Source organism: Talpa occidentalis, unplaced genomic scaffold (assembly GCF_014898055.3).
Source record: "Talpa occidentalis isolate TD23 unplaced genomic scaffold, MPIMG_talOcc4v2.1 talOcc4.4, whole genome shotgun sequence".
Classification (NCBI taxonomy): Eukaryota; Metazoa; Chordata; class Mammalia; order Eulipotyphla; family Talpidae; genus Talpa; species Talpa occidentalis.
This window is the reverse complement of record NW_023604295.1, coordinates 26,938,525-26,961,437: the sequence shown is the minus strand read 5'-3', so window position 1 is coordinate 26,961,437 and position 22,913 is coordinate 26,938,525. Positions and strand designations below refer to the sequence as shown.

The following is a 22,913-nucleotide window of genomic DNA, read 5'->3' as shown; positions in this document are numbered from 1 at the left end:
TTAGAATTTGGTTATAGGATTTTATTTCTATTTTCAAAATATCTCCAACAATGTTACATTTTTTATGACATGAAACTTTATCAAAACAGTAAGAGTAGTAAGAAAAACTTCACTGAATTAAAATCAAAACATCTTAATCATACCATTTTCAAAAAAGAAAATCTGGTCCAATTGCGGGAATATTTTCAGTTAATTTTGCAGACCCTACACATGAATTTATCACTGGACTGTTTTACTCTTGGGCTGGTTTCTGCATGTGGATTTTGATCAATGAACTTGACTAAAGGAATGATGGGTAAACAATTTTCGTTTCCGGCATAAATTCAATGTCTTTACTATAGGGATTTCAAAGGACCTAAGACTAAGAACTGACTTTGTCGCATCAAGGGGTTCAGGGCACCAGATCAATCTACTGCTCAAAGGCCACCTCCCATAATGTTCAGTGTGGAGCTGACGTCTGGAATTCAAGATCTCTCTTTTCCAAAGCTCACCTTCTGACTTTACTCCCAGCGCTACATTTCTGGTGAGCTAGGTTTAGTGCCTCTCAAGGGTAAATGTACTTGACTCCTGGCCTTAGTTGAAAGCTCTACCTGCTCATTTCTTTCTAGTAAATCCTTTCAAGACTTAGCATTTTTTTTTTTTTCATGAATCTTTTCTGCTCCAACCTTCAGGCACCTATCTTTAAAAAATGACAGCCCCTATTGCTTGCACCTATCATTGGATACTTGCCTGGGAAGGTACTGCTCTATTTATTTTAGGCACTCAGTAAGTACCTACCTAATGAATGACTCCCATCTATGACATTGTAATAGATATGTTTTGCAGTCAGCTTTGTGCCTTTTAGATAAAATTCATTGCTGTACAAATGTTCTTCCCAGAAATGACAGAGGTTACATGAAAACATGACATGAATATTAGTTACTATGACTAATGCCAAAAGGGGAGTCAGGGAAATCTACAGAGAAAAAAGATATCTTAATTATTTCAATTACTAGAATAACTCTTGACCTCAGACATCCTCTAATAGTGTGCATTGATCTGATAAAGTTACATGTGGTGGTAGTTTATCATGGAGACATATCCAGAAAATTTTCTTTTAAAAAAAATATTTATTTGTTCGTAGAAGAACTAGGGTGTCAACCAGAGGTGGGGGAGGGGTGTGAGCAATTCACTAGAGACAGGGTAGAGAACAGAACTGGCAGGTCTACTGAAATACACTGCTGAGGGGAGCAGCAGGAGAGACAGGAGAGGTCTACTGTGCCATTGAGTTAGCTCCCTGGCCAGGGATCGAACTCAGGCCTTAGTGGTGATAGCTCTGAGACTTAACCCCTAGGGCACTGGGCAGGCCCATATCCATAAAAGTTTCTATCTTGGCAAGTAGCCTCCATTAAAAAAAACACTGTTATTAAATGTAAAACAGTAGGAAATTGCAGTAACAATGGATCAAGAAAAACTACAAAAGGCCAGTAAGAAATTTCAGGCATTTTTCTCTTTAAGGAAATTCTACATAACCATTAAAAATCATGTGGTATAAGAATATTCAGTGACATGGAAAAATGGTCATTATAATAGACACTTCACGAGCAGGTTACAAATGAGAATATGTACTATTTTTCTGTTAAATGTTACTTACATATACACATAGTCTTAGCACAAAAATATTAGACTGGAATAAACCATACATTAATAGTGGTTCTCTGTGGATGAAAACATTATTTTTGCTTTTTCTTCTATGTTCCTTTTCTGTGTTATCTAAATGTTTTGTATAAGTGTCCATTTCTTTGGGTGAATAAGGGGAAATGTAGCTTTTCATACTATCACTGATTAGACCGAGGTTCCCTTCCACCTGCCCTGTTCCTTACCTGCTTGTCCCCTTCTCCACCCATTTAAAAGTATGCAGTTTCCTACTGTTAGGACTATGGACAATCTGCCCAGTGAAGGGTAGGTTCGGACTGGAATGAGCAAACTCCTTGAAAAGCTCTAACATCACGATGAGATAAGGTTAAGAGGAAATCTGAGATCCCTGCACACCTTTTTGATTTTCATAATACTTTCCACAGTGCTTCTAGTTGCCTAACTCACAAGTTACTCACAGGGTCAAGTGCACAGATTACATTGCAGACCAATCTGACACCATCCCTGTTCATGCCCATCACCATTTCCATGCACACACAGGGAGACATATCCTCTGCTCAGGTATATAAAGCTTAGTGTGAACATCATTAAAAAAAAAAATTTTAACCACAGGTTGCTTTCAAATCTCCTAGTAAATGGGCAAAACAAGTCACCTAAATATGATACATACTGGCTCTAAAATCCAAAGGAAGTCACCAAACATTGTGTCTCATTTTTAGTGGTAGAGAGCTCAAGATAAACAATTTAACTTTCACTTTTCTGTATTATTAACCACCATCATAGGATTTCATTAGGGTAGCAAGCACCTGTATTCTCAGAATAAATCTTCCAATTTCTGTCATGAGACACCTGTCTTTTAATGCTCTCCAGGTCTTGTCTGCATCATTGTCATAGTAGGGACTAACACGACATTCTGTAAACTTCCTATAGTCTTGATTGACTCTAAGATCAGGACTTGGCCAACAGAAACCCATGGACCAAATCCAGCCTGCAGTCTGTTTTTGTAAACAAAGTTTTGTTGGCAGTCAGCCACGCTCATCCATTTACATACTGTCTATGACTGTTCTGGCGCTACAACAGAGAAGCGGAGTACTTGCATCGGAAATCATATGGACTCGCATCTCCCTGGTGGCACAGAGGTTAAAGACACTGCACTATCGAGCTATCACTAGCCACTGCAGCATGAGTTCAATCACCAGCCAGGGAACTGACTCACATGGCACAGCAGACCTCTCTTGGCTCGCCTGCTGCTCCCTTCAACAGTATATTTCAGTCAGTCTGCCTGTTCTGGTCCCCACTCTCTCTGGTGAATCCTTTCACCCCCTTACCTCTGGCTTATGCCCCAGTTCTTGTATGCATAATAAATAAATCTTTAAAAAAAAGAAAGAATTCATATGGGCTAATGCGCAGGATATTTACTTTACAGAGAAAGATTATCAATCCCTGGTCAAGATCCCGACAGGCTATATGCCATGATGCAGAATCAAACAACTGACATGACCATGAGCAAGAGAGCAAAGTTGTGCCACTGATCCTTCAGGTGATGGCAAATTTGTTCATCTGAATGGAGAGAAATGCTTGCTCTCCCAGATCCATACCTGCAAACTAAAAGCCAGGAAATACATTCATTTGTTGCAGGAAGCCCATCATCTCTGGAACATCAGCTAAATTGAAACTACCCCTTTTGCTAATTTACCACAGTCCACCTTCATTGTCCATTCTACCTGGAGAAATGATAGGAAATTATCGGAAACAAGTGAGAACTGGATAGAAACTCCAAGTCTGTGTCTTCCTGGTTTTTAATGCTGGCACCAGTGCCTGCAGTACACTTGAATTACAGCTTTATTTTATAGTTACAATTTTGTTGACAAGGTAGACCACCTGTGGCACCCCCAGGTCCCTCCTATTCTAGTAATTTTCACTCCCAAGTGAAGAATCTACCATTTGCTAAGATTATATATTCCATTAATATTTTCAGGAGTCGGTATACTATCCACAGGGTGAGCTTGAGACCTCACTGAGTCTACCATGAGGTGAATTAGGTAGATGAGAATTTCATCTACCTTCTGCTCACAATAAAATTCTACTTTAGCAGATGGGAGTGGCAACTATCAAGGTAAAGTTTCTACCAGAGATGTTTTCTGGCACTCTCTAAAATGTTAGACTATCTCCAGTTCTCCAGGGCACATCTACTAAGGGATTGACTGCAGGGAGGACTCACAGCACCCATATTTGATAATACTGTAGCATATTTTTTTTCTTTTTTTGAAAGATTTATTTATGCATACAAGAGTCGGGGTACAGGTCAGAGGTGTGGGGGGGGGGTGAGAGGATTCACCAGAGACAGAGCAGGGAACAGAACAGGCAAACTGACCAGACTGACTGAAATATGCTGCTGAGGGGAGCAGTTAGAGAGTCAGGAGACATCTGCGGCACTGCTGGGAATTGAACTCATGCTGCAGAGGCTGCGAACAGTTTCATAAGTTGCTTCTTAACCCCTTCTTGCCACCAGGGAGGCCCCTGTAGCATATTTTCTAAAGAATCCAGCTTCCCCTCCAACCTGGGAGCTCTGAGAGTGCCAACACCATGACTGTCTAGCTTGGTGACTTGATATTGTCTCTGCTAGTTAAACTTGGAGGTGGGGAGGGTGGTATGTGAGATCCTAGTGGAATTCCAGTGCATACAATCCTAAGAATCTCATGATTAACTGTAGCCAGAGTTATCTGCAAATGAACCCCCTGAGATTTGTTCATCACATTTGGATTAACTGTAGCCAGAGTTATCTGCAAATGAAACCCCTGAGATTTGTTCATCACATTTGGACTACTTCCTAATATCATAACCATGCTGACTTTGTTCCTACTGTGAATTACTACCCTTAGCCCTGGGACTCTTCCAGTCCCACCGGGATCAGAAAACAACTCCTGTCAGCCAGTTGGAATAATTAGTTAATTACCTTTGAAAGATTCTAAACACTGTTGGAGACATATTTGATAGAACAAACTCAACATTTCTGTCTCGAGTCCTTCCTTTATGGGGTACCGCCATTTAATGACTATGGAAGTATAGTCCTTGCTCTGACTTAACTTCTACCTTCTTCTATCAAACATATATATGCATAGCCTTTGGCTTAAAAGTGTAAATTTAGCAGGTTTTTTCTTAGATTTACATATGGTTATAAATCTATATGTATACATATGTGTTCTGGTCTGAAATGTGTCACCCAACATTCTTTTTTTTTTTAAAGATTTATTTATTTATGCATAAAAGAACTAGGGTGTAAGCCAGAGGTGTGGGGGGTGAGAGGATACACTAGATTGTGTGGGGACCAGAACAGGCAGGTCTACTGAAACACACTGCTGAGGGGAGCAGCAGGCAAAGCAAGAGGGTCTGTTAAGCCATGTGGGTAGCTCCCTGGCCGGCCAGGGGGATGGAGCTAGTGCTGCAGTGGCTGGTGATAGCTTGATAGCGCTGTCTTTAACCCCTGCACCACCAGTGAGGCCCTCACCCAAAATTCATATGTTGAATTCCTAACCTCTAGTGCCTCCAACTATGACTATATTTGGAGATAGGATCTTTAAAGAGTCCATTAAGTTAAAATGAGGTCATAAGGGTGAGCTCTGGTACAATATGACTGGCCTCTTAAAAAGAGCTTAGGACAGGGCCTCCCCGGTGGCGCAGCGGTTGAGCGCTGGGTTGCGAAGTTGCCACCGGAGGAGGGTCCCACATGGCGTGCAGACCTCTCCTGCCGCCCGCTGCTCCCCTCAGCAGTGTACTTCACCCTTCTGCCTGCTCTGCTCCCCGCTCTGGCTCTGGAGAATTCTCTCACCCTCCCGCGCTTCTGACTGTACCCAGTGCTTGTATAATTAAATAAATGAATAAAAAAAAATGAATGAATGAATAAATAAATAAATCTTTAAAAAAAAAAAGAGCTTAGGACACAGAAAAGTATAGAGGGAAGTTCATGTAAGACACAGGGAGGGAGAAAACAACCATCTACATGCCAAGAAAAGAGGGCTCGAAAGAAACCAACATTGCTGACCCTTCTGTCTTAGACAATTGACCTCCAGAGTTATGAGAAAGTATATTTCTGTTGTTTAAGTCACCTAGTCTAAGTACTTTTTTTTTTTAAAGATTCCATTTATGCATACAAGAGCTGGGGGTACAGGCCAGAGGTTCAGGGGGGTGTGAAGATTCACCAGAGGCAGAGCGGGGAACAGAACAGGCAGACTGATTGAAAACACTGCTGAGGGGAGCAGCGCGTGAGACAGGAGAGGTCTGCCTTGCCATTTGGGTTGCTCCCTGGCTGGCCGGGGATGCAACTCGTGCTGCAGAGGCTGCGAATTGCTTCATAGTACGGTGCTTAACACTTGCTCCACAAGGGAGGCCCCAAACTTATTTCAATTTAAAGAAAATATCATGCCCAAGAAAATTCCTTAGACTTGATGGCCAAGTATGTTATAGACCTTGGTTGTCTTTTAGCTAAGCAAGGAGGTTACTGTGTTACAACCTATATCACCTGCTGTACTTGCTTTAACACTTCTGGAGAAGTTGAAAGTCAGTTACAAAAGATCACTGAAGAAGCCATTTGGTTTGAGAGGGTAACTACTGTAGCAGGGTCTTTCTTTGATTGGCTTGAGACCTGGGGTCCCTGGTTCTGAGGTATACACCAAGCATTTGGAATTATCCTGTTTATTGTCATTATAACCCCCCCTGGTGCACTGACTTACCTCAAAAACTGTAAATGTGTGTTTGCAGCTGCTGACCACCAAGCTGAAGATCTCCTGAGACAGGAATCTCCGAGGAGTGAAGAGAAGGACCAGCTTAAAGAATATGAACCTGAACTCATGGTCTCAATGATTACTGTGAATACCACAAGGAGATTAATGAAAACTGTGGAGAGGAGCCCCCCACCCCTTGGCAGCACAAGGGGTTGAGTCTCAGCACTAAGAAGCTACCTCCAGCACGAGATCCATCCTGGGCTTGGGACCCAACCCACATGGCACAGCAGACCTCTCCTGCCTCACCCACTACTCCCCTTACAAGTGTACTTCAGTAGATCTGCCTGTTCTGCTCCCCACTCTGTCTCTGGTGAATCCTCTCATTCCCCCACCTCCAGAACCTCTGGCTTGTACCCCAGTTCTTGTATGCATAAATAAATAAATCTTTAAAAAAGAAAGAAAACTGTGAAAAGTAGTACCTGGGAATGGTGCTGATACTTAAATTTTGATCAAAACTCTCAGGCTAAGAGTGTGATCAAGAGAGGAATTTCTTGAGAGGGGCAGTGTTACAAAACTGGGTCCTAAAGGGAGTGGCTCATGCTGGACTCTCACCGAGATTTATTTATGTATTTATGTATTTATTTTTACAAGCACTGGGTACAGTCAGAAGCGCGGGAGGGTGAGAGAATTCACCAGAGACAGAGTGGGGAAGAGAACAGCCAGCCAGACAGAGGACACTGCTGAGGGGAGCAGCGGGCACGGCAGGAGAGGTCTGTGGGACCCTCGCTGGCAGCCGGGGATCGAACCGGTGCTGCAGAGGCTGCGGGCAGCTTCGCAGCCCAGCGCTCAACTGCTGCGCCTCAGGGGAGTTCCTCACTGAGATTTAGTACCTATTCTAATCGCAGTTTCAATCTTCCCCAAAAGTATGATCTTAAACAAATCAACCTGGAGTTTCCTGATCTGCGCCAGGAGTAATCTGCTGAAGGCTCCCTGCCCCTCTGGTAAAAGCCTCTTTATCCGAAATAATCTTTGTTTTGCTAATACTTTGTCTTGCCCCCTTCTGTCTATAAAACCCCTCCATTTTGCGCAAGCCTTTGGAATACCTTTCTGTTTGCCAGAGGGAATGCTGTCAAGATGAGTTTACGGATTCATGAATTGCTTAATATGGCCAATTCAATCTGTAGAAAGAAAATATTATTTATATGTCATATGTGGAGGCAAAAATAGAGACAGCTGCAATCAAGAGAGCTGAGATTTGAGGAACAGTGATATAAAGAGATTGAGCTCAGGGAATTTGCTGCTAACCCTTGTGATTTTCTTTCTAACAAGAATAGAATAGTTAATTTACACTGCACAGTTTGGTACATTTGACTTTTTCCGTGAGTTAGATGTAGTTCTAAGAACACTGATGCTTGGCCCTAATCTACCTGTAATTCCATTACTCTATGAAGTCAGTAGACCTGAAGCAGAGATATTATGGGATATGTAGTCATTTTCTTGAAAAACGGACAGTGTTTCAGTTTTAGTTCACACACAGGTTTTTACCACCTAGTACTTATTGTGTTGTAAGCCTTACATACTTTACAAATGTTTCCCCAGTAATTTTTAAAATATTACCGGGAGATGAAGAGCATAATTCCACTTTTCAAGATAAAGCTCAAAGAAATGAAGGAACTTTTTCAGTACAGGGTAGGAAGGAAGAGTAAATATTAAGTTCCTAGTGCAACATCTATGACATATAACATTATCCTTTCAAGATTCAAGTTGCTGCAAATGGCATTAGCTTTTCTTTTTTTGATCTCTGAGTAGTATTCCATTGTGTATATGTACCACATCTCCTTTATCCATTCATCCCTTGTAGGGCACTTGAATTATTTCTGTATCTTGATATTGTGAATAGTGTTGCCACAATCATAAGGGTGCGCGTATCTTTTTAAAGGAGTCTTTTCCTATTCTTTGGGTAAATACCAGGAAGTAGGATTACTGGATTATATGGTAGTTCTATTTTTAATTTTCTGAGGAATCTCCATACTCTTTTCCATGATGGCTGCACCCATTTATAGTCCCACTAACAGTGCACTAAAGATCAGTTGTCGGATTACCTTTTCTCTACGTTCTTACCAGCACTTATAATTATACTTTTTTGGCAATAGTCATTCTAACTTGTGTGAGGTGAAATCTCAGTGGTTTTGATTTGCACTTTCCTAATGATAAGCAATGTTGAACATAAGCTCTTGATCTCTTTATAGGAGTCTTTGATTAGAACCCTAGCACCAAAAATGTAACTAAATTCATGTGAAACTCATAAATTTGGGAAAGTAGCCCCTATGCAATTAGCAGTCATATTAAAGTCCAATGATATGAGGGGAAACGCCACTTTTCCCTCTACAAAACACTCTCAAACTTAAAACAAAATCCATCCATTTAATATGTATAGTCCCAGCTATGTTAAAAAACAAACCAAGAGGTTCCTCAGTCTACTAAAAATGGAGTTACCTTTTGACCCAGCAATTCACTTCTAGGGATCTACCCAAAGGACACAAAAACATTGATTCAAAAAAATACCTGTAGGGCCTCCCCTGGTGGCACAGCAGTTGAGTGCTGGGTTGCGAGGCTGGGTTGCGAGGCTGCGCCTCTGCAGCGCCAGTTCGATCCCCGGCCACCAGCGAGGGTCCCACACACAAAAAATACCTGTACCCCTATGTTTATTGCAGCACTATTTATAATAGGTAAAACTTTGAAACAAACCAAATGCGCAAAAATAGATGACTGGGTCAAGATATGGTATATATACACAATGGAATATTATTCAGTAATCAAAAAAGACAGACTCATGCCATTTGCAGCAACATGAATGAAGCTAGAAGGAATTATGCTCAGTGAAATAAGTCAGAAGGAAAAAGAAAAATATTGGAGGGTTTCACTTATAGGAGGAATATAGGGGAACAAAATAAGACATTAGGGGGAAAATAATAACATAACAAAAATCAACAATTATAAATCAGAGACATCCTGCAGGGGAGGAGGGAGAGGGATCAGAGGGAGGGAGGGAGGAGCACAGGGGACTGTGGTGATGGTGCACGGGTGCATTAGTGAAGGAAATTCTATGGGGACTACACCTGAGGGGGGAGGGGGAAAGCAAACATTGTTTAAAAATGAACAATGATGTTAAAAAATACATAAAAAATGAATAAAAATGCAAAAACAATAACAAAAACAAACCAAGACTGAAGGAAATTTCTCAATTTATTGGTGGTGGGATAGTATTTACTGCACAATTTTCATATTCGCTGATATTTTTCTTACATTTATAATTGTAGAAAGGAGAAAATAAATTAAACCTACTAATGTTAAGAAATAACCTAAAATTCTTAAAAACATGAATATGAATGTACATAATACAGCATCATTTATGGTCACCACTTACATCACCTATCTGCTTCTGTTCTATTTATCTTTCTCCTACAAAATCAAATGGTTCAGATAAGCAGAGCCTTTAGGGACAGCATGCCGTCCCCCAATCCCTTAGGCAGAATTATGAGGTGGTAATTAGATTGCACAGGGAAACTTCAGAACAAAATCTGGGAGCAGTGGGTGAGGCTGCCCTCTCCTGGGGAAACAAGAAAATTACCACCTCACCAAAGGACCTTAGTTGTATAGTCAAAGGCACTCAAAAGGTACTTGTTTAATGAGCAGCCTATGAGCTTTAGTTTAAGATGTCAAAAAACAATTTCTCCATTTAGCCTTGAAGATAATATATTGATTTAAGTCTCAGGAAATCTGGATTCATTTCTTCTTTCCTGAAGAATATAAGAATGTACTTCTCAAAGTGATAATGCATTGATTGATAGGTTGTTACAGGCATGAAAACAATGCTTGAAGCTAAAAGGTCATTTTGGAAATTGAAGTATAATTGCTTTAAATGTTTAGTTTTGTAAATATTTTGTGTGTTTAAAATCTCTGAGCCTCAGACGTCTCATCTCTAAAATAGTAATTTTGGGCCTTCCCTGGTGGCGCAGTGGTTGAGTGCTGGGTTGCGAAGCTGCCCGCAGCCTCTGCAGCGCCGGTTCGGTCCCCGGCCGAAAAAAAGAATAAAATTGTAATTTTAAGGTCATTTTGAAAATGATGTGAAAATAACAATTTAGCACAGTGCTCAATAGTCCCAATGCTTAGTAAATAACAGCCATTACTTTAGCTTTTACTCACATTTCATAATCTATGCAGTAATCATTTACCTGTGGGACAACCTCTCCAGTGTTCACAAAAAAGAACTCGAAGGAATCTGTGAGTGTGATCTAAGAAACACATACACGAGTATATTTTAAAGGATTAAGAGCATGAGATTACATGTTGAGACTTGTACGCTGAAATATTTTTTATCAAAGTGTTAATGTTTTATATAGTTGGGAAGTATTTCTGTAATTGAAAATCCTGAATTGTCCCTAAATAATTCAGATGTCTACACCATAGACATTTTTTTTTTCTTTTATAGAGGCATGTTTTTATTATTTGTTTGTTCGTTTGTTTTGTTTATACATGCACTGGGTACAGTCAGAAGCGCGGGAGGGTGAGAGAATTCACCAGAGCCAGAGCAGGGAGCAGAGCAGGCAGAAGGACCGAAGTACACTGCTGAGGGGAGCAGCGGGCGGCAGGAGAGGTCTGCGCGCCATGTGGGACCCTCCTCTGGTGGCCGGGGAGCAGCCGGGAATCGAACCGGCGCTGCAGAGGCTGCGGGCAGCTTCGCAACCCAGCGCTCAACCGCTGCGCCACAGGGGAGGCCCTACACCATAGACATTTGTATAAACTGTTACTCTTCCTGATACTTAACAAAATTAGACTTCTTTATTTTCATCTGTCATTAACTTCTCAAAGTTATCTTTAGGAGTTCACATATGCTTACTTCACTGAGGTTTTTTTAAACTCTATTTTAAACTTTCTTAAAAGAGTAAGTGCAAACCCCCAAATTAAAATCCTTAATTTGCTCTTCACAATGGATACATGTATCAGATCACCATGATATACACATTAAATATCTTATAACTTTGTCATCTATACCTCAATGAAGTTGAAAAAAGACTGAAATCACACATTCATAAAAGCCTTATTCTGGGCCAATATTGAGAAATAGAGCAATGCAAGGGGATCTTTTATTCATCACACAAAGTAAAAATACAGAATTATCAGTTTATTTTTCCTTTAAAGAGAATACACTTTGCATATGGAGAAATAAAAGATCAGTTGTCAGGAGATGCTTTTGAAGAATGATCAATAAGCGCTTTATCAATGGTTGGATATTGAAACCAGGGACCATCGCCTCTCGAGCGCATCAATCTTCGTACTTCCAGCTCCTTTAACCTGTAACAAAAGGAAGAACAACAATATGATTCTAGCACTTCCACTTATAAATTTAAGGAATTAGTTCTATAAAGTAACTAACAGAGGGCCTCCTTGGTGACGCAAGGTGTTAAGACACAACCTATGAAGCTATCCACAACCACTGCAGCGTGAGTTCAATCCCCCACCAGGGAGATACCCACACGGCGTAAAAGACATCTCCGGTCTGGACCACTGCTCCCCTCAGCAGTGTATTTCAGTCGTTCTGCCTGTTCTGCTCTGTCTCTGGTAAATCCTCTCACCTGTACCCTAGCTCTTGTATGCATAAATAAATAAATCTTAAAAAAAAAAAAAAAGAATAACCACAGAGTCTTTTGCTTTTATGCATATACAGATACATGTATATGCATAAATCTGACACCTCTAAAGAGAAGTATTTCCTTGTCTTTTCTGCCTTTTAGGTGTTGGAGAATCAATGACAGAATGCCTACTACTGAGGCCACATATACTGTGACAAGTGCTAGGAATTAAAAATGAACAAGCCTTCTTGCAGGAACTCCCATCCTGTCTATAGAGGCTGCCCATCACCAACAGGACAGACTAAGACATGTAATTCACCAGCCTAATTAACATCAAATGATCAATATTTATAAAGAAAAACTAGGATTAAGAAAAATATTCTCCAACTCTAAGATCTATTTTCTTGTCCATATCCTTGCTAACAAACTGCATAATCTCTCTGTAGAGAATAGAGATCAATTTCCTTCTTTCACGAACAACATTGCTATTCCATGCTCTTAAATACTTAATAAAAGTTCTATATGGTAACTATATATAACTATTGATATATATGCAGAAAACAAGCAAGTTATGCAGTATCTTAATAATTTAATTATATTCCAATATCTTCAGTATCATAGCAGTTCTTATAAGCAACAAAGTTTAAAAAAACAAACAAACTGAAAGCAGATCAATGGTAGCCTAGGGTCAAGAGTAGGGGTTAGGGATTGACCACAAGGACAGGAAAGAGGTTCAAGGGCAATTGAAACGACCTTGATTATGGCAGTTTATACAGCTATATACTGTTTTCAAATTTATTGAGTAATTGTACTGAATTTAATGGATATATCTGATTATATGTAAACCTATTTCAAACACCATGATATATTTCAGATAGGGTCAAATTTAAAAGCAGCAAAATGAAACATGAGTGAATATTTAAAAAGCTAATTTTGGACTTATATATTTACTTATTTATACATACACACACACACACACACACACATTTATGAGATGCCTAAGCATGACTTAAAATTCCAGAAAGAGAAAGACTGACAAACCTGACAATAAACAACAAATACAAGCAATTAAACCACTGGCCCATAGTTAGTGTTCAAAAACATCATTAGGCTACTGCTACAGTTTTGTTTGAAACATAAAAATATTTCTGTTATAAAAGATTCTACCCTGTTAAAATATAAGCTACAAGCTGAGAAGCATATCTGCAACAAAAACTAAAGAGGGTTCTTGAATTAGAAAAACAGGCAATTTGTAGAAAAAGAAACGACCAGTAGATATTCAAAAATAAGCAAACAAACAAAAAAACTGAAATGATGAGGTTTTTTCATAACATTATCAACAATCTTAACAGAAAAAATATTTAGGTTAAAAGGTCCTCCCTGGTTGCCTTGGGATTAAGTCTCAGCGTTATCACCACAATGGCTTAAGTTTGATCCCTGGCCAGGGAGCTGACCCACATGGTGCAGCAGACCTCTCCTGTCTCGCCTGCTGCTCTCCTTAGCAGTATATTTCAGTAAATCCTCCTGTTCTGCTCTGTCTCTAGTGAATCCTCTCATCTCCCTACATTTCTGGCCTACACCCCAGCTCTTCCACCCAAATAAAGAAAGAATTAAAAATTAAAAAAAATATTTAGGTTTGATAAATTCCATTACTGGAAAAGATGTGAAGAAAAAGTTACACTGGTGTCAAAAAAGACAACTGACTTTTTTTTTGGAGAAGAGTTTGGTACTACTGAATCAGAACTTAAAACATAACATTTGGCTTCTCAGTGTCACTGCTATAATATAAACACCTACACACACGCATGGATAAGAGGATATTCACCAGAGCATTATATAGCATATCAAAGGAACGGGGAAAGAACAATACAGGACGTTAAGAAAATGAAGGCTTATCCATCCAATGATATTGATGATGCGGCCATGAAGAAAAATGTGGTTATATAGTTATAGAAGGAGCACCAAGATAAATTTAAGTGAAAAAGAGACAAGACACAGAGCAGTATTTATGAGGATTTCATTTGTGTTACCATATTTTTAAAAGATATATAAAATATATCTTTTGATAAAATTTTTTCTAGGAATATATGTAAGAAATTATCAAATGATGGCCACCTCAAAGGAAAAAACTGGGTGCAGGAGAAAAGGAAACTGGAGGAAAGGAGAGAGGAAAGAGTGGGATTTTTTTTTAAGAGATTTATTTATTTATGCATACAAGAAATGGGTACAGGCCAGAGATGCGGGAGGTGAGAGGATTCACCAGAGACAGAGTGGGGAACAGGCCAGGCAGACAGACTGAAGTACACTGCTGAGGGGAGCAGCGGGCGAGACAGGAGAGGTCTGCTGCGCTATGTGGGTTGCTCCCTGGCTGGCCGGGGATCGAACTCATGCTGCAGAGACTGTGGATTGCTTCATAGTGCTGTGTTTAACCCCTTGTGCCACCAGGGAGGCCAAGAGTGGGATATTTTAAGAAAGAATTCTTTTCAATCTGACAGATACTATCTCCTAATAGTGTCCTAGTCTCCAATTTATAATCTCTACTCTAAAAAGGTCAATTCTCTTCCCATTTTCATCCTTTTTGTAGAGCATCCTAAAGTGTTGGAATTTGTAGCCATTGGAAAGGATTTTCTATTCTGCCCTCTAAACCCTCCCTCCCGTCTTTTACCGTAATTCAGCCTTTTCAGCTTCAATTTGAAGGATAGCCATTGTTTTTTCATAGTTCTTTTCAGGACCATCATAGAAAGTACGGGCAATCCATCTTGATATAGGATGCTGTAAGAGAAAATTTATTTAAAATTAGTCAGATTCTGAATAGTACTTTGCTTTTCCAGTTTATTACTCCTGAAAGTGACTATGTCAAACCAGTAAATTAAAATGTGCCAAATGTTTTCTATATTTTTAAAAATAATTTTAATATTAAATTATTTAAAATAATTTATATATTTAAATAATTTTAACCCATTAGGCGGATAATACGTCTATCCCCATTTGATAGATCAAGAATACACAAAGTGGACCTCCCCAGTGGCGCAGCGGTTGAGCGCTGGGCTGAGAAGCTGCCCATAGCACCAGTTCGATCCCCGGCCGCTGGGCGAGGGTCCCACATGGCACGACAGATCTCTCCTGCCGCCCACTGCTCCCCTCAGCAGTGTACTTCGTCACTCTGCCTGTTCTATTCTCCGCTCTGGCTCTGGTGAATTCTCTCACCCTCGCATGCCTCTGACTGTACCCAGTGCTTGTATAAATAAATTAATTAAAAAAAAAAAATGCACAAAGTTAGAGAGTTACAAAGTGGCAGCATCTAGACTCAAATCAGGTTTGTATGACACCAAAATCTGTGCTCTCTCCAGTTACACTACAGTATCTTCAGCGACAGATTTAGGAGCAAAACCCAGGGTTTGGTGAACCCAAAAAGGAAGTTTTTCCACAAGATGCACAGAAAAACTAAATGTATAATTTTTCTTAAGATTTAACATTGAAGACAGTTGACTTTGTTCCTTGCCTCGTCTTCTCACAAGACTTTTAAGGATCAAGTGATTCCTGGTCAAGAAACAAAAGTAGAATCATCCCATACACCAATAGATTCGGATGAAAACTAGTGATAAAATCAGATATAACTAAGAATTCTGTTAGTATCAGTATTACTGGCATTAATATTGATAAATATTTTCTATGGCATTGAACTTAGAATAAATTCTGATTGTTATTCCGCTTAGTTAGAGAACACACACAGAATCATTCTTTAAAAAAAAAAAAGCTTAAAATAAAACCTGCAGAGAATCTAGAAAACTTAAATAAGGGACCAGGAAAATGAATATAAGAAAGTGAAAATCAAAATCAACAAAAAACTATGAACCAGAGACACTTGTTGGGGGGGGGGCGGGTGGGGAAGGATTGGGGTTAGAATGGGGCGTTTGCAATTGTATGGGGGAATATAAAAATTAAAATTAATAAAAAAAAAAAAAAAAAAAAAAAAAAAAGAGAGAATCAAAAAAAAAAAAAAAAATAAAACCTGCAGAAAATTACCCAGAGAGATGTTTATTAAAAAGTGGACAAAATATACATCATCTACTTGGTATCAAAATTGATTACAAAACTACCATAATTGCTGAATGAAGACATTAACCAGGGCATTGATGTGACATCTGACAGAAAGTAACTTTCAATGACTTATACACCAACCTTGAAATATTCCCAGTGTTCTGGGATATAGCCTTCTGGAATTTCTGCTAACTCAGCTTCACCTAATAAGAAAAAATAGTGATGTACAACCTTAGTATCAGGAGTTGATAATACTAATTACTATTTAAGTGAAAAAATCAACTTCCCATGGTTTTAAAAATCTTTTATTTGTATCAGTGAAAATCTCTAATACATTAGAGTGACTTCAATCTGGTTGAAAATTCATTCATCAGTCTTTCTAATGTTTTTCTGTGTAAGGAATTGTTATAGCATTATATGGGAGTTTCCCATTTTGTTTTTATACATTGTGTAACAAGATACAATAAAAGATGTATTACTCCTTCTGATTTTCCCTAAACCTGCTAAATCTACTAGATGAAACATTTTAGGATTCAAGATATTAGAAGTACTTTGAGCAGAATTTCTCACGTAAATGTAATATTTACTATCATTCACAACTCCATTCTCTGTAAAATAATAATTCTGTATGTTCCAGGGTGGATAAAAAATTCTTTTCTCTCTCAGCCTACCTTCTACCCCCATCTCTATTTGCCTTAATCTGACTGGTCAAGGCTGGTTTTGAAACTGGAAATGAGAAGACAGGTTTTCTGAAGTTTTTTTTTAATGTGATCTCTAGGGAATCAGTGACTAAGTTTTTGGAGGGAAAACAGACATGTTTAAAAAATATTTATACTATTTCAGTTTAAGATTTGGTTATTTAAAAGTAAAATCCCATGCTTATGTTTATCTTATTATTTAAAGAGCTTTTCATTATAATCCATTTTTTAAAATTAATGTACATAGGTTTTTAAAATTTACAAATTTGGTTAGGGTGGGGTGGGGTGGGAAGGACTTACCAATGAATACATTCACCAGAGTTATTCCAATTGCTACTGGAATCCCAGTCAACAAAATGTAGAATTTCTGTTCAGATAAAAAAAAAGTTTTCCTTTGTGAATGGGAACAATAGAATATCTAATATGATATATATATATATTTATTACTTTTCTATGGCTGCTGTAACAGATTACCACGAATCTAGTGGCTTAAACCAACACATACTTATTATCTTACAGTTCTGAAGGTCAGAGTCTAAAATTAGTCCACAGTACTAAATTCCTTTTAGATGCCTACAAGGACAATCTGTTTCCTCCCCTTTTCCACATTCTAAAGACTGGCTACATTTCCTGACTCGAAGCCCCTTCCTCCATCTTCAAAGTTAGCAGCGCACATCTGCTTTTTACCTTGCCCTCCTGCCCCACTCTTATAAGGACTTGCATGGTTACATTGGTCCCACTTAGATAATCGAGGAAAATCACCCCCATCTCAAAATCCTTAATCACATCTGCAAAATTTCTTTTATCTTTTGAAATACGAGATTCACAGATTTCTGGGATCAGGATGTGGACACTGTTGGGGGGACGTTATTTAGAAACCACAATGGGGTTGTTATAAATATTAAATATGTTGGGTACTTATAAATGCACCTGGAATATAATCACTATTTATTATATATCAATATTATGGTTATTATACAGTATACATAAATCAATTTTTTTTAAAGTGAATCCATTAGGAAAAAAAGAGCAGCTGGGTATGGCTTATAACTGAAAGAGTATAAATGAACCTTCCTTAGAAGAAACCTGGTATGTATGTTATATGCCCGCAAGAGAATAAGTTTTGACACAAGCCTCTCCTGACTCTCTTTTCTTACCCTCAAACTGTCATAATTATGTGATTTCCTTATATTTCTTAGAAAATAAATTTGCCAAATTGGAAATGCAGTATTATTTATTTCTGTGATTGTCTTTTGCTCTAACTTTTAGATCTCTGTATTTAATACCAAAAATGAAAGAAAAAAGTAAGGATTAATTGTACAAGTATAATACAATCTATATTTATTAAGAGTTTTTTTCCCACTTTTTTGGTGAAAGCATTGTAATGAAGTCTGAAAATTTTGTACAAAGAAGTGTAAAAACAATAAGATGGTTTCAACCACTGTCTAGAGTTTGACTTGCACAGGACCAAGAAAAGCAGACTCTTAACCAAGATAATGGAGAGAGACAAGAAGCTCAGTGAGAGTAAAAGAAAGCCTAGAGGACAGCAAATGCTCAAATGGTGGGTTTGAGGACCAGCAGCAGTGTCCAAGCAATCTTCCATTTTTCCAAGTCTCCACTTTTCTTTACAGAGTCTTGAGACACATAAATACACACAGCATAGTAGTTTTACCCTCTGAAAACAATGTTGCTGAATAACACAGAAATAACATGTTCCCAAATAATGAAATTCCTCATTTAGAATAGTCATTTCCTAAGCTTTTGGTAATTTAAAGAGTATCTTAGTAATACAAATAATTATTCCCAATGAATCCGTTTCAAAGTTTTGTAGTTTGTGGAATCTTTTTTTAATCTTCAAGCAGGAAACAGATTATATTTCAAAACCCTATAATCTTGAGAAGAAAGAATGGCTTAATTTTTACTTTCACTTAGCATAAATCCTTTTTCTGAGGAATGAAAGGTTCACTATTTTAGAATGATTTTCAGTAACAAGTCAGACCTTACTGAGACAGAAAGGGTCTCAGGACAAAGACAGACAAGGACTCAAGGACAAAAGTCTGCTGTTCCCATGGGCTGGTAAACAACAGGTTAAAAACCTGATGATTCTAGACCCAGACACCTGCTGCCATAAAGTTCCTGGCCTGCTGTTTTCTAATACTAATTTCCCCCCAGTCTGGGCATTCCTAAGTTATCTCTCCACAGCTTATCAACTTGACTGCTGTGAAAAAAGGGAAGTTACAGACACAGAAGAAAAGAGTCATAGACCTTGAGACCAGACCAGTTCAAACTGGAGCTGCAGACATACAGCCTCCATGAAATGTTCACCCTGGAGACAGTCAGGAGTCCTGCATGCATTGAGCTGCAGCTGATCGGTGCCCACAATTAGCAACAAGAAATGGATGTTAGCCAAGTCAATTCTCCTTGCTTTCTCAGCCAATAAAGTTTAAATCTTTTGTTCTCAAACCCCAGATCTGCACAGAATCCTAGCCCCAGCACCTCAGGGAATCTTTTTCATACCCAGAAAGGTCTCCCCAGAGTTCTCCTTCCTTGTTGTTTTTGCTAATCAGTAAAGGCTGACTCCTTGCCTGCCCTCACAATTGTCTATAGAGTCCTCTTCTCAATCTTGACCAGAGGATCTCAAAGAGCCCCTTTAGTTGGTGCAGGGTCATGGTTCAGCGGTAGAATTCTCAAAGAGCCCTTTCCTGCAGGGCTCCTCAGTCTATCCTCTGATTTCCAGTGAATGGAGCAATGGCCAGGCTGACAGGTCCCAGGCCCACTACCTTATCTGGTGACGCTCAGTATACAATCTCAGTCTATCTTTTGAAAAAAGAAGTATGAATCTACAAAATAAAATCTTTTGTAAATAAGACATTTTCTAAGCAAGCAAAAAAATGTTTAGCTCAAAATGTTTAACTCACCATTAAGTGCAAAAACCGCTTGTCATAGTATCCAGAAGGTTTGATGATAAACAGTCTCTTCCCATGGTCTCCACTGTGTCGAACAGGAGCTGGAAGTATTAAATTACCCTGTTTTATACAGGTTCATATGGGTACACTGTAATATTGTGAGGTAAAATCATTAAAGAAAATGCAAACACATAAATATTTAATATGAATTAAGAAAAAAAGTGCATGCTTCCTTGAGTACCAGAGACTGGGAGGATAGGGTATCTTTAAACAGAGATTGATGTACTGTTCACACCTACAGATCCCCACATTTTTATTTAATGATAAAATATATCTAAGGTGTGGATTAATCACTGCAGCAACCTGCTAAAGGGCTCTCTTGATAGCCCTGCTGGGTTCAAGAGTTCTATGAAAGGCTGGATGAGGTGGAGATGTCATTCCTGACAAAGACACAAAGCTACTGCCACAAGAGCGACTACTACAATGATAATGAAATGGGGTCCCCCCAAAATCTTCATATACATTATAAAAGTCTGAATCTAAAAAAGATTAAACATAGTAAGTGGAAAGTCCTGCTTGGACCCCCAAAAGTTTACTTGTCCACCAACTAAAGAAGAGTTGTTGGTGTGATATGTTTACTTGAAAGCCAAAGGTAAATTCAATCTTAAGCTGATGTACTAGAAGTACAGGGTCAAAACAGGAGATGCCCTCATCCCCATCCCCTAACATCTCCATACAGAGGTATGTCTGTCCCAGAGTACTCTTTTATAAGTGTTACGGAGCAACCCCGATATAAAACGGGTTGTCTGGCCGTGGGTCCTCACCCGCGTGCTTAAAAGGGACTTATTAATACTCCACTACAGGCATACACAAAAGGTCTATAAAAGGTTTATTTACAAGGGAAAGAGAATTAAGGAAATGTACAACTCAGGGAGAAAATAGGGAAATAAAGTCTTTAATGCGTCCTACCCAATCCGCCCACCTGGAAACCCAAAGGCACTCTCAGCTGGCCGCGTGCTGTGAGCTGGCGGAGAGCCAAAATGGGGGACCCTCTCCAAAGCCCAAGTGTCCGGTTTTATACCAAACCTGGCTGCTTAACCCCACCCTCAGGTTCCAGCAACCTTCCCTTTGGTGGTGATGGGATTTGGAGTTCCCAGTGTCTTTTGGCTTTGGTCTGGAGTTGGGGGTGGAGTCCACAAAGCTTGTATGGAATTAATTAGCTTTAGGTCATCCTTTCCCCCTAACAGAAGGACAATCTGGAGCAAGTTCCAACTCAGACCCTAGGCTGGCAAACAACTTGAAAACTGACATATTGAAACTGTAAGCACTGAGGTGATTGGCGTATAAAAGAAGGAATCTGGCCAGAGACCAGAGAAGTATCTATAAATAACTGAAGGACTGTCCATGACAAAGGGCTTATTGTGTGCTGAGCTTCAATGTGTCAAGAAGTAATGTTCAGCTTAATACAAGGAAGAAGACTCTACCACTTACTGCTATTAAAAATTAAACTGGACTACCCTCCCAACAAGTTATTCATTATCAATAACGGTACAACACAGATTAACATATTAATGTAGGAGGTAAGCCTCAAAGACTTTCCCTCAAAGAATCTGAATATATGGCCTCTTTTAGAGTGCAAGGGCAAAAGCTTTCCAACTCATCAAATTCAATGGTTTCCTTCCAATTCCCAGAACAGTTTGCTGCCTTCAGGTATCTGCACTTTTCCTTTGCCTCAAAGTTTTCCTCAGCTTCTTTGAATGGCTGCCTCTGTACCACATCCTTCAAGGCTACTAACAAATTTACCTGCTCAAAAGTCATCTTCACTGACTATCCTATCCAAAGTTGCTTCCCATGTATTCTCCTTAATATCATTTGGCTATTTCATTTAGAACAAAGAACAAGCACTACGAATCCTAATTATTTTGTTAAAGTCCATCAGGTCAGAGAATGTCTTATTAGTACTGTATCTCCAGTACCCTTTGGTGTCTATCACATGGTAGTTCCTCCATAAAAATTGAATTTACATTTCTTGAGTAAATTAAATATTCCTTAGTCTCTAAAAGTAAATTACTCATTAGGTAGTATACACCTAGCTTTTCCTTTCAATCAGACAGAAGACAGACAGACAGATACACACATGCACAGTCACACACCATGCAAAAAAGAAAGCCATAAAGAGATATAGATTAAACTCTATGTGGCTGGGGAACACTGATTATGATTGGCACTATTAATAGATACGTAAAATGTTAACAAATAAAAAAAGGACTGGAAGAAAGCTTGGTCTGGCTGCATTCTAGTAATATTAATGCAGTGAGTACTGTTGCTTTTTTTTTTTTTAAGATTTTTATTTATTTGTGAATACAAGAACTGGGGTACAGGCCAGAGATGCAGCGGGTGAGAGGATTCACCAGAGACAGAGTGGGGAACAGAACAGGCAGAATGACTGAAATACACTGCTGAGGGGAGCAGTGGGCGAGACAGGAGAGGTCTGCTGCACCGTGTGGGTAGCTCCCTGGCCGGGGATCAAACTTGTGCAGCAGAGGCTGCAAAAAGCTTCACAGTGCTATGCTTAACCCCTTGCATCACAGGAAGGCCCTACTGTTGCTTTCTTTACATATAATTACCATATGATTAAATAACAATGATGTCATTAAATGTGCTAAATAAATGTTTATTAGAAATCGTTTCAAAGTACATTTTATAGCACTAAAGTCTTTTTAAATATTCTAAGCTTCAGTAATTGCAGACATCTGCTTATACTTAAAATATTAGGGCAAACATTGCTTACTATCAGATTTCTGAAACTCAGGCCCTCCTACCACCAGAAAGGTATCTTTCACCACTCTCTAAAGCCTGAAATTTCTCAACTGTTGCTCATTATATGGAATTAAGGCTTCAATAACCATTTTTTAAAATGCAATAACTTAAGTTTTGACAACTGTGATATTCCTGAGCCTCAAACTCCACACCACTTTGTTTATAATATCTATTTTTAATACTTATCTCAGCTTTTTATCATAAGAGGAAATACACATAACTGCTCATTTTGACAAAGGTTTTTCAGTGAAGGTGAATGAAGACAGCATGACAGTAAGAAAGATGTGGCCACAGGGCCCTGTAGAAGGCTAATGCTTTGGTGTTATAGATTTTCCAACTTTTCACAAATAGTTTAGGAAAATAGATTAAATTACCATTTTTTATTCTTTTTAAAAGATTTATTTTTTATGCATACAAGAGCTGGGGTGTAGGCCAGAGGTGCAGGAGGGTGAGAGGATT

General features: G+C 38.9%; 2 protein-coding genes across 2 annotated transcripts in view; one reads left to right on the top strand and one right to left on the bottom strand.

The window, feature by feature from the left end:
- The window catches only part of ZMAT3 (zinc finger matrin-type 3), a 304,442-nt gene that overhangs the window by 33,460 nt on the left and 248,069 nt on the right, over nt 1-22,913 (top strand). The gene's annotated exons all lie outside the window — the stretch shown is intronic.
- LOC119258058 (NADH dehydrogenase [ubiquinone] 1 beta subcomplex subunit 5, mitochondrial-like) lies at nt 11,113-21,452 on the bottom strand. The gene is made up of 6 exons (XM_037526573.2): nt 21,438-21,452; nt 19,647-19,754; nt 17,029-17,095; nt 16,172-16,233; nt 14,655-14,761; nt 11,113-11,711 (listed from the first exon to the last, which is right to left on the bottom strand). The coding sequence occupies exons 1-6, from the start codon at nt 21,450-21,452 to the stop codon at nt 11,591-11,593; spliced, it is 480 nt and encodes a 159-aa protein (XP_037382470.1). The 3' UTR covers nt 11,113-11,590.

What these genes read in the sequence shown, in the direction of transcription:
- LOC119258058 (XM_037526573.2), bottom strand. An exon ending in AGCGGTTTTTGCACTTAATG is followed by an intron (nt 17,096 to 19,646) that starts GTGAGTTAAACA and finishes TTATCTGAACAG; the next exon opens with AAATTCTACATTTTGTTGAC. An exon ending in AACACTGGGAATATTTCAAG is followed by an intron (nt 14,762 to 16,171) that starts GTTGGTGTATAA and finishes TTTCTCTTACAG; the next exon opens with CATCCTATATCAAGATGGAT.